This window comes from Crocuta crocuta, unplaced genomic scaffold, assembly GCF_008692635.1.
Source record: "Crocuta crocuta isolate KB4526 unplaced genomic scaffold, BGI_CrCroc_1.0 scaffold650, whole genome shotgun sequence".
Classification (NCBI taxonomy): domain Eukaryota; kingdom Metazoa; phylum Chordata; class Mammalia; order Carnivora; family Hyaenidae; genus Crocuta; species Crocuta crocuta.
This window is the reverse complement of record NW_027532882.1, coordinates 592,302-603,020: the sequence shown is the minus strand read 5'-3', so window position 1 is coordinate 603,020 and position 10,719 is coordinate 592,302. Positions and strand designations below refer to the sequence as shown.

Below are 10,719 nucleotides of genomic sequence, written 5' to 3'. Positions count from 1 at the left end.
ATTCCGGAGGTCTACCCGCTCAGAACCCACAGTTCTGGAGACTTGGAAGTGTGAAGTCGAAGTGTCGACAGGTTGTGTCTTTCTACGGGCTGGGAGGGAGCATGTGCGTGTTCCGTGCCTTTCTCCTGGCGGCCCCAGGCATTCTCTCATCTTCCCCCGGTGCGCACGTGTCTATGTGCAAATGGCTCCTTTTTATGAGCACAGTCATACTGGGTTAGGGCCCACCTTAGTGACCTCACCTTAACTTGATCAGATCTGCTCTGCAAAGACTATCTATCCACAGGTATTAAGGATTAGGACTTCAGTATCTTTTTCCGGGGTGGGAGGGAGGAGGATCAGGTATTAAGGATTAGGACCTCAGTATCTTTTTCCGGGGCGGGAGGGAGAGGGAGGATGCAATTCAACCTAACTCCCTTTTTTTCAGACAAAGACTGATACTCAGAAGTTTAGGGACTCTTCCAAAATCACAGCCAGCTGGGGACAGTCAGGGACTGGGGTCTCCCACCTTCAGCTTGCCTTTCTCCCCCCAACCATGCGGGCCGTCCCAGCAACTTGGCCCTCTTTCCCCCTCATTCCCAGGTGACACAGGACAAGATCATCTGTCTGCCCAGTCACGAACTCCGGGAGAACTTATCAGAGGCCCCGTGCCAGCAACTGCTGCCCCGGGGCGTCTCTGAGCAGATGGGGGGCCTCCGGGAGGTAAGCGGCCTCAAGAACAATCTGGACCTGCAGCAGTACAGCTTCATTAACCAGCTCTGCTACGAGACAGCCCTCCACTGGTACGCCAAGTACTTCCCCTACCTGGTCGTCATTCACACGCTCATCTTCATGGTCTGCACCAGCTTCTGGTTCAAGTTCCCCGGCACCAGCTCCAAGATCGAGCACTTCATCTCCATTCTGGGCAAGTGTTTCGACTCGCCGTGGACCACACGGGCCCTGTCCGAGGTCTCTGGGGAGAACCAGAAGGGCCCCGCTGCTGGGCGGGCGACAGCGACCGTGGAGGCCTCGGCAGGGCCCGGAAAGGCCGATGAGGGTGAGAAGGAGAAGGTGCTGGTGGAGCCTGAGAAGGTGGTGACTGAGCCACCGGCCGTCACCCTGCTGGACAAGAAGGAGGGTGAGCAGGCCAAAGCCCTGTTTGAGAAGGTCAAGAAGTTCCGCGTGCATGTGGAAGAGGGGGACATCTTGTACACCATGTACATCCGGCAAACGGTGCTCAAAGTCTGCAAGTTCTTTGCCATCCTGGTCTACAACCTGGTCTACGTGGAGAAGATCAGCTTCCTGGTGGCCTGCAGGGTCGAGACCTCGGAGGTCACGGGCTACGCCAGCTTCTGCTGCAACCACACCAAGGCCCACCTCTTCTCCAAGCTGGCCTTCTGCTACATCTCCTTCGTGTGCGTCTACGGGATCACCTGTCTCTATACGCTCTACTGGCTCTTCCATCGGCCCCTCAAGGAGTACTCCTTCCGTTCCGTGCGGGAGGAGACGGGCATGGGTGACATCCCCGATGTCAAGAATGACTTTGCTTTCATGCTGCACCTCATCGACCAGTACGACTCCCTCTACTCCAAGCGCTTCGCCGTCTTCCTCTCCGAGGTCAGCGAGAGCCGCCTGAAGCAGCTCAACCTGAACCACGAGTGGACGCCCGAGAAGCTGCGGCAGAAGCTGCAGCGCAATGCCCGGGGCCGGCTCGAGCTGGCCCTCTGCATGCTCCCGGGGCTGCCCGACACCGTCTTCGAGCTCAGCGAGGTGGAGGCGCTGCGGCTGGAGGCCATCTGCGACATCACGTTCCCCCCGGGCCTGTCGCAGCTGGTGCACCTGCAAGAGCTCAGCCTCCTCCACTCGCCCGCCAGGCTGCCCTTCTCCTTGCAGGTCTTCCTGCGGGACCGCCTGAAGGTCATCAGGGTCAAGTGTGAGGAGCTCCGCGAGGTGCCCCTGTGGGTGTTTGGGCTGCGTGGCCTGGAGGAGCTGCACCTCGAGGGGCTCTTTGTCCCCGAGCTGGCTCGGGCGGCGGCCCTTGAGAGCCTCCGGGAGCTGAAGCAGCTCAAGGTGCTGTCTCTGCGGAGCAATGCCGGCAAGGTGCCAGCCAGCGTGACGGACGTGGCCGGGCACCTGCAGCGGCTCAGCCTGCACAATGACGGGGCCCGCCTGCTGGCCCTGAACAGCCTCAAGAAGCTGGCGGTGCTGCGGGAGCTGGAGCTGGTGGCCTGCGGGCTGGAGCGCATCCCGCATGCCGTCTTCAGCCTGGGGGCGCTGCAGGAATTGGACCTCAAGGACAACCACCTGCGGTCCATTGAGGAGATCCTCAGCTTCCAGCACTGTCGCAAGCTGGTCACGCTCAAGCTGTGGCACAACCAGATCGCCTACGTCCCTGAGCACGTGCGGAAGCTCCGGGGCCTCGAGCAGCTCTACCTCAGCCACAACAAGCTGGAGGCCCTGCCCACGCAGCTCGGCCTGTGCTCCGGCCTCCGCCTGCTGGACGTCTCCCACAACGGGCTGCGCTCCCTGCCGCCCGAGCTGGGCCTCCTCCAGAGCCTGCAGCATCTGGCTCTGTCCTTCAATGCCCTGGAGACCCTGCCCGAGGAGCTCTTCTTCTGCCGCAAGCTGCGGACGTTGCTCCTGGGCTACAACCACCTGAGCCAGCTCTCGCCCCAGGTGGGCACCCTCAGAGCCCTCAGCCGCCTGGAGCTCAAGGGCAACCGCTTGGAGGCGCTGCCGGAAGAACTTGGCAACTGCGTGGGGCTCAAGAGAGCAGGGCTCGTGGTGGAGGAGACGCTCTACGAGGGCCTGCCGGCAGAGGTGCGGGAAAAAATGGAGGAGGAGTGAAGCGAAAGGTGGGGCAGGTGGAGGTGGAGGCCTTCTGGATGCTTCCACTCCCGAATCTCAACTATGGTCTTCAAGCCGGGTGGCCAAGAGGGCCCAGGCCAAGGAGACGAGGAGCAGACACATTAGCCTTGTGGGGTCCAGATGAGATCCTGGAACTGGTTTGTCTGGGAAGAGACAGGAGGCTGTGGATTTGGGGTGGAGCGTCATAGAGGGATTAACTCAGTCATAGGATTCGCAGACCAAACCCACCACACCTGTGTCTTTGGCTGGCTGGCCTGGCCTCCTCCTCCTGGACATTCTAGCTCAATTAGTGCCATATATGGGGGCGGGGCACATCCCAATGGGATTTCAACCCTTTTTCCCCCAACCCAAACAGCTTACATCTGGGGTTCTCTCCCAAGGAGGGAACACAGACATAAGGGACCAGCGACCACCGCCCCCAACTTTGATGCCAATCCCTTATTTATAAGTTGTTTGCTCTGGACACGTGAACTCAGTAAAATGGTTCTCATATTTGGCTATGCATCAAAATCAACATCCCCAAAACAAAGCATCCCAGGCCCCGCCCCTGAAAGACTGACTCAGGTCTCGCTGGAGGCCAGGAACTTGTCCGTAAATAAGCATCCCAGGTAATTCTGACGCAGGTGGTCCTAGGCATGTATGTTGGGAAATGCTGACCTCCAGAATCTGGGTGTTCAGAGCAGGGATTCTGAACCCTTTTGAAGTCCTAGAACTTTTGAACATCTTATAAAAGTCAGGCACCTCCTTGCCCAGGAAAATGGACACACACGTGCGAAATTCCGAAGCTACTTCAGGCAGTCAACAGATTCCCCCAGATTTTCCAGAGGGCCATTCACGGATGTCCGAAGGATGGCAGACTCCAGGGTTAACATCACTTGCTGTGGAGTTTACGTGCTTCTGAGCACAGGCAGGGACTTTTGTCTTTCCAGTGTTCTCGGTGTGAGGGAGCATCTATCAGTGGGTGGTTAATAAATAATGTGATGAGAACTACAATTTTGATCTCTGGTATCCACTCCACTTGTCTAAGCCTTCCATTTCGTTCAGACGAATGACAGGCAAGCAAGTGACACTAACGTGCCTGAACGAAGGATATGAGTTTCTGTTCCAGAAGCAGAGACAGATCGATCTCAACCTACCAGGAGAAATTAGGTGGCATCTTCTGCTTCGCTTGTTTTTCTGGAGAACTCCTTTTCCTCTACATTCCTTGTTATTCTCTCCACATTATTCTCTGTAAAAACAGTCTGTTATCTGTTTCACCCTTAAGTTGTCACCACAGGAGTCCCCACAAGCCTTCAATGTCCACCACTGTTCCTGTGCTGGCCCAGGAGTGGGTGGGGCATATGGCACGGCCTGCCTGACCCTGACTTCCTGGGACTGGATGCCTAGAGAGGTCTGCTAAATGCGAGCCTCTTTCTGGCAAGCGAGAGCAGAGACAAGCTGCTTTCTGAAAACCAGAATTCCAGATGGGGACATTTCCCCGGCACCCAACAGACCAGTTTAAGCTACGAGGATGACAGGCTGAGGGGCATTAACACCAAAGCCCATCTTCTGCACTGTCCAGAAGCTGGGTTCACATTCCGGGGCGGGAAGATGAGGAAACGTCTTAAAACGTCCCAGGCAGGTCTGACCTAGAACTCCCTGGCCATGACCTTGGCCCCGTCGTCAAGATCAGGGGTCATGCCGCTAGATTCCTAAGGCAGTTACAGTGACCTGAGCCCTACCCAGTCCCTCCCGACAGTCCTTAGCCAACCTCCAGTTTGCTGAAATAGAAAGGGCTCCCCACGGGTGCCTAATTATGGTGAGGAGGCAGCAATTAGGCATAACACTGATCCTAATGAAGCACTGTCCCAGACGAGGAAGGCGGTTCTGAGGGAGCGTGGGTGCCACAGAAAACAGGCCGGGCGAGGAACAGCGAAAACCAGGTTGAGGATACATAGCAATAGCTACTCCCAGCAACAGCGGCCGAGGAAAGAGCCATGGTTGCGCATGCGCAGCAAAGGCATAGCGCGGGATTGCGTCTACCCCTCTGCACGCAGGCGCGCTGCTTTCCCCGCCTGCCGCTCTCAGCAGAACCGTGAATGGATTTCAACACAGTGTCTGGAGAGCGAGAGCGAGAGCGAGAGCGCGCTCCGAATCCGCGCATGCGCACCACGACCAGAGGGTTTGCACGTTGCCCGACGCGAGCTCTAGGTGGCATCATCCCGCTGGTCGGGAAGAAGCACGCATGCGCAGAGGTTAGCACGAGGAATGGGCGAGTGCGCACCGCGGACATGCGCCGTTCAGGGAGAGACGGCGGCTCGGCGGGGTCATCCAAGCGCAGGCGCAGTGCGGTGTTTGTCTGCCGGACNCGGGGCGCTCTTGCTCCTCCTTCTCTCCACCCTACACCCCCTGCTGGCGGCTGGCGGGGAGAGGGTCACGGTGACCCAGGGGGGCGTGGGGCCGGCGGGCTCCCGAGAGGCCCTCCCCCAACCTAGGGGATTCCCCCTTACGGGGCCTATGAGCCTAGTTACCGGGCCCCAGGGCAATGCCTCCCCACCTGATGACCCGCCCCCTCACCGTGATCCTCGGAGCCTGTGTCCTGTCCCCTACTCCAGGAGCCGTGCTCCCCTTAATACAAGCGACTGTGACCACATCCAGATCCCCCGCAAACACGTACACGTCCCTTCCGACCAGATGATTTCACTCCTGCCATCTCAGTGACTGGCAGGAGGCCCCCCGGTCCTTGTCATATGGTTCAGTGGATGGTCCACTCACATTCATACACGCGCACCTGGCCCGGCTGACATCTGAGGTTATTTGACCACATATAACCCCCGAGTCCTCTGACCTCCTTTTCTGTGACTGTGTCTGGTGATCCCTTTTTTCTAGGCTGGGACCTTGTCATCGGGCCTCGCAGACCCCCTCCCGCACACACCCTACTCACATACACGAGGCCTTCTCATACTTCGTCTTGGTGACTGTCTGGCTTCTCCAAAAATCCACACACCCAGCCTCCAGCCTGCCAACTTTGTCACCTGGCCTCAAGTGACTTCCCTGCATGTCCACGTTCACCTGGCCTAGGGGTACCTGAGGCCAGCGTGGGGACATCCGAGCCCATGTGCACCTCGCCTCTGGTCCCACCATCCCTGGGACTGCCTGCCTGGCGTCTTACCGTTTGGAGTCAAGAGCTGCCCCCGCCCCCAGCACTCACACCTGATCAGGGATTGCCATGGCCACTGTCCAGTCCCTTTGTTTTGTCCCACAGAACCCCCTCCCCAAATCTCTCAGCAGGAGGGCCTGAGGTCTTCACCTGCCCCACAGACCTGACGAATAGCACCCCGCCACACACTTTCTGTCTCTCTCGTGAGCTAGCAACGGGCCCTCCTTCGTGTTTCTCCTGATGTGATCTGAGTAGCTTCTGTAGCTCTCCACGGGGTCGTCCTGATAGGAGGGGGGCCACGCTCCCACATCGGGGTATTACAGTCACTCCCTGCTCCTCCAGCCTCACCGCCCCCCACCCTCCCCGTGTGCAGTCCACTCCTCATCGCTCCCTCTTCTGACCTGGGGTAGCGCGGGCTCCTCCCTGGGGCAGAAAGCCCACCCAAGCCTGGAGGGTCCCCACTGGGCTCTGCGATTCTGCCTCCCGCAGCCGCGGCGTGGATGAAACAGGGCTGGGCCTGGGGCCTGCGGTGCCTTACGGGGTGGCTGTCCCAGGTGCAGAGTGAGGAGCGGTGGGGCCCGCGGTGGGCAGGCCCCCGAGGAGCCCCCTCCAGGCATCTGTGTCTGTGTCCGCTCCATCCCATCCTCCTGGTCCTCCCATCTCTGTGGTTTCTACGCGTCTCTGCAGCGGTGCCTCGCGCCTCCCAACTCTTCCTCGTTATGATTTGATTTCTTTTCTTTTGGACAAATCAGTTGTTTCTGTTGTGATTTATCGTGGTGTTGTTTTTTTTCTTCCTTTTCCCCATCCAGTTATTGTGATCACTCTAAGCCCTGCTCCTGCCCCGTCCCAACGAGCAGGTACCAGCCTTTTTATCATTGCCGCTTGGACATCTGCACCATTGACCTAACCGCTGCCCCGGCCGCAGAACGCCCTCCCCCATCGCCCCATGCTGTGTGCGGTGTGTGTGTGTGTGGTGTGTGCGCGCCCGCACCTGTCACTCTTACTCTCTGTCCTTCCACCCGATCCACGATTAGTGATGTTCGGCCCACTTGGCCGCTTCTTCTGTGTTCTCTCACCTTCCACTCCTCCCTTCCTGGTGGGCTCAGTTTGTACTCCCCTGAAGAGGAAATGGGCTCCTTCACCGACCGGGAGCCTGCCACCGTGAGCGGTCACAGATGTGTGTACGTGCATCAGGGGGAGAGAGCGATGGGGGCCAGGCTGTCACGCCGCGTGCGTTGATTCGTTCTGACAGTGCAGCGAACGGGTATTGCCCGCTGTGTGCCGGGTCTGCTCCAGGTGCTAGGGACCCGGGCTTCTTCCTTGTGCCGCTGACGCTCGCTGCCAGTGAGCGTCCCCCTGGTCTGGGAGAGGCGGGGACAGCGGTGACGCCTCAGAGGAAAGACAGAGTAGAGCCAGGTTAGGGTTCTGCAGCACATGGGCCCGTCGGGAAGCCTCTGGAGAAGATGGGGTTTGAGCGCAGTCTCACGGGAGGTGGGGAGCTGTGAGTGAAGGTGGAGAGAAGGCAGCAGCCGGGGCCGCCAGTGGGTCTGGGAGCAGGTGTGTGTGTGTGTGTGTGTGCGCGCGCGCGTGCGTGCGTGCATGCGTGTGTCAGAGAGAGAGAGAGAGAGAGATACCCGCACACACCACATCTGGGTGGGGTCTAGTCCTGTTGGCGCTAGTGTAGGGAGAGCTAGATTGGGAGCTTTGTGCNCTGGGAGCAGGTGTGTGTGTGTGTGTGTGTGTGTGTGTGCGCGCGCGCGCGCGCGTGCGTGCATGCGTGTGTCAGAGAGAGAGAGAGAGAGAGATATACCCGCACACACCACATCTGGGTGGGGTCTAGTCCTGTTGGCGCTAGTGTAGGGAGAGCTAGATTGGGAGCTTTGTGCGTGTGTGTATGTGTGCGCACACGTGTGTGTGAGACAGCGTGGGGCTGGCACAGTTGGGGGCTCTTGGCATATGGTCTCTGTGTGGTGGGTGTTGGGTCATGCCGTGTGTGTGTGTGTGTGTGTGCGCGCGCGTGCGCGCGCACTTGTGTTGGGCTGGCGGCCTAGTACATCAGTGGCTCCTGTTGGCCATGTGCCTTCATGCTCTCTCTCCTCTCTTCCTCTCTCTTTCNTTGGGTCATGCCGTGTGTGTGTGTGTGTGTGTGTGTGTGTGCGCGCGCGCGCACTTGTGTTCGGCTGGCGGCCTAGTACATCAGTGGCTCCTGTTGGCCATGTGCCTTCATGCTCTCTCTCCTCTCTTTCTCTCTCTTTCAGCCTCTTGCTCTCACTGTGCTCTCCTGACCTGCCGCGTGGCCTGTCACCACCTCTGTGATCTCTGTTTTCAGGGCCTTTGTGTACCTCCCCCCTCCCCCCACCTTAGACACCCACTGGCCCCACTCAAACCCCCACCATGGTTCAGTTTGAAGGGCCATAGCAACTGTCTGCACACCCCCCCCAGAAGTGCCCAGAGGGTAGGGGTGTGGTCCTCACCCCAGAGACCTGACAGTGCAGGGCAGCAAAGGGGCCCGGATACCCTCCAGGGGGTGAGAGCCTGGCAGTGTCCCCAGAGAGTCCAGGTCCAGGGAGAGTGTGGGGGCCCTCAGTGTCCCTCAGGTGGTTCGGCCTGTGGGGGAGGGATTAGGACCCTGCCTCTAGCTGGAACAGCAGGGAGGGGCCCAAGGGGAGAGGCCCCCAGGCCAGTGCAGGGCGCGGGGCCTGGCCATCTCCCTGGTCCCCAGGGCTTTTCCTTTGCTCTTACCAGCCCTTAGCAAGTCTTGCATCCCATCTTCGATTGCAGGCTGGGGTCACATGCCTGCCCCCTTGCTCTAGAAGTGGTCAGGGTCCCCAGGCTGGCAAGGCAGGGAAAGGGCCCAGATGCCAGCAATTCGAGCATATTTGTCTCCGTCCATTGGTCACTGGGCCCACATCACAGGTGCTTGCAGAAGTGGAGGAGGAAGGGGTGGGCATGGCAGGAGATGTAGGTGGGGGGGGCGCGGAGTGGCAGGCCCCAGGCCTCCTGGCCGCTCTCCTTGGAACGTTCCCTCTGGCCCCCCTTAGACAGCTCCTGGAGCCAGTGCTCTACCCAGCTAGGGGCCCCGTGCGGAGCACCTCCAGGGCCTCTGGGGGTAAGAGGGTTCAGTGGAGGGTCATGTGTCTTCTCCGGGGGCCACAGCGGTCTCTGCTCCCCAGCCCTGTTGCCAGCCCAGCCAGGGAGGATCGTAGCCACTCAGGGAACCTGCTGTCCTGTCCTGGGCCCCTGTCTGGCCTGTCTCTGCGGTGCCTCCTCTGGGCAGCTGGGCTTCAAGTCTTGGCTCCCATTTGTCTGTCTGTCTTTTGCCCTCCCAGCCCCCGAATGCCGCCTGCCCGTCCCGGGGTGCCCGCTGCCTGCCCGCTGCCTGCCCGCCTGCCTGTAGCATGCCCAAGCTGCCCGCATGCAGGCTGCCAAGAAGAACCGAACCCCACTGCCTGGCCCTCCCCCCGCCCCCCACCCCATCCCTGCAGCCCTTGGAGGGGCCGTGCCACCTGGATGCCCTCACCCTAAGGACACAGGCCCAGCCTGGGGTCCTGCCCCCACCCGTTGGCCCCAGCTCTGCAGGCCGAGCTGGGAGGCTCAGAAATGAGCCTGCTGGCTAGAGGGTGGCCCTCCCTGACCCTGGAACAGAACGTGGGGCAAGGCAGCTGGAAGCTTGCGTCCCTCGCTCGTTGTCTCCCTGGGGTGGTCCTCCCGATTCGTACTGGGCGGCCACGTTCAGTGCTGCCAGCGGGGCCAGAGCCCAGGCCGATCCTGGGGCGGGGGGGGGATTCCTTCCTCATGTGGTCCAGAGCGTGGCCCTGGAGGCCCCGGGCCTGCTCCTGGGCAGAGGTGGGGAGGAGAGGGACACATCAGGAAGGCTGCCTGGCTGAAGGGTGCCATCAGCCTCTGGGGACCACTCCTCCTTGCCAGCCCACTCCATCTTCTTCCAGGTCAGGGGGGCAGGAGAAGGCACCCTGACAGTGGGTGGGGGTGGGGGAGGGGAGACCCTAGCTCCTCCAGCCCATGTCCGTGCTGGCCTACTGGATGCCAGGGAGGGGAAGACCAGAGTCCCCCTGAGACCCCACGGTGCCAGCTAAGCCCCTCACCCCTGGCTCTCACCCCCCTCCTCAGCCCTGCAGCTCCCGCTGGCCAATGATGGGGGCAGCCGCTCACCGTCCTCTGAGAGCTCCCCACAGCACCCCACGCCCCCTGCCCGGCCCCGCCACATGCTGGGGCTTCCGTCAACCTTGTTCACACCCCGCAGCATGGAGAGGTGAGCTGTGGGCATGGGGCCAGCCGGCCAGTGTGGGAAGGCCATCGTGCCTGCCCCAGGGAGGACGGGGGGTGAGGTCTGTGGGAACCCCTATGTGATGGCGACCAGGGTGGCCTCAGTTTGGTTGGGACCATTCTCCACCGGGACCTCCTCCTCGTCCCCTCAGCATCGAGATTGACCAGAAGCTGCAGGAGATCATGAAGCAGACGGGCTACCTGACCATCGGGGGCCAGGTACCACCTCGCTCTGACCCCTGGGGGGCGGGCGGGACGAGGTGGGGCTGGATCTCTGTGGGGGTGGGTGGAGGCAGAGCGCCAGCCGACCCTCCAGCTCTGGCCGTCCTCGCCAGCGCTACCAGGCGGAAATCCATGACCTGGAGAACCTGGGTGAGATGGGCAGCGGCACTTGCGGCCAGGTGTGGAAGATGCGCTTCAGGAAGACAGGCCATGTCATCGCCGTCAAGGTG

General features: G+C 60.6%; 2 protein-coding genes across 2 annotated transcripts in view; both read left to right on the top strand.

Moving 5' to 3' along the window:
- LRRC8E (leucine rich repeat containing 8 VRAC subunit E) overlaps positions 1-2,823 on the top strand; it is a 3,175-nt gene extending 352 nt beyond the window's left edge. The window contains exon 2 of the mRNA XM_077745707.1: positions 580-2,823. Coding sequence (XP_077601833.1) covers positions 580-2,823 — 2,244 coding nt within the window. The remainder of the gene's footprint in view (positions 1-579) is intronic.
- A 2,099-nt stretch (positions 2,824-4,922) lies between these two features.
- The window catches only part of MAP2K7 (mitogen-activated protein kinase kinase 7), a 10,354-nt gene continuing 4,557 nt past the window's right edge, over positions 4,923-10,719 (top strand). The window contains exons 1-7 of the mRNA XM_077745730.1: positions 4,923-5,169; positions 7,280-7,399; positions 9,025-9,092; positions 9,313-9,376; positions 10,112-10,253; positions 10,420-10,486; positions 10,603-10,716. Coding sequence (XP_077601856.1) covers positions 4,923-5,169; positions 7,280-7,399; positions 9,025-9,092; positions 9,313-9,376; positions 10,112-10,253; positions 10,420-10,486; positions 10,603-10,716 — 822 coding nt within the window. The remainder of the gene's footprint in view (positions 5,170-7,279; positions 7,400-9,024; positions 9,093-9,312; positions 9,377-10,111; positions 10,254-10,419; positions 10,487-10,602; positions 10,717-10,719) is intronic.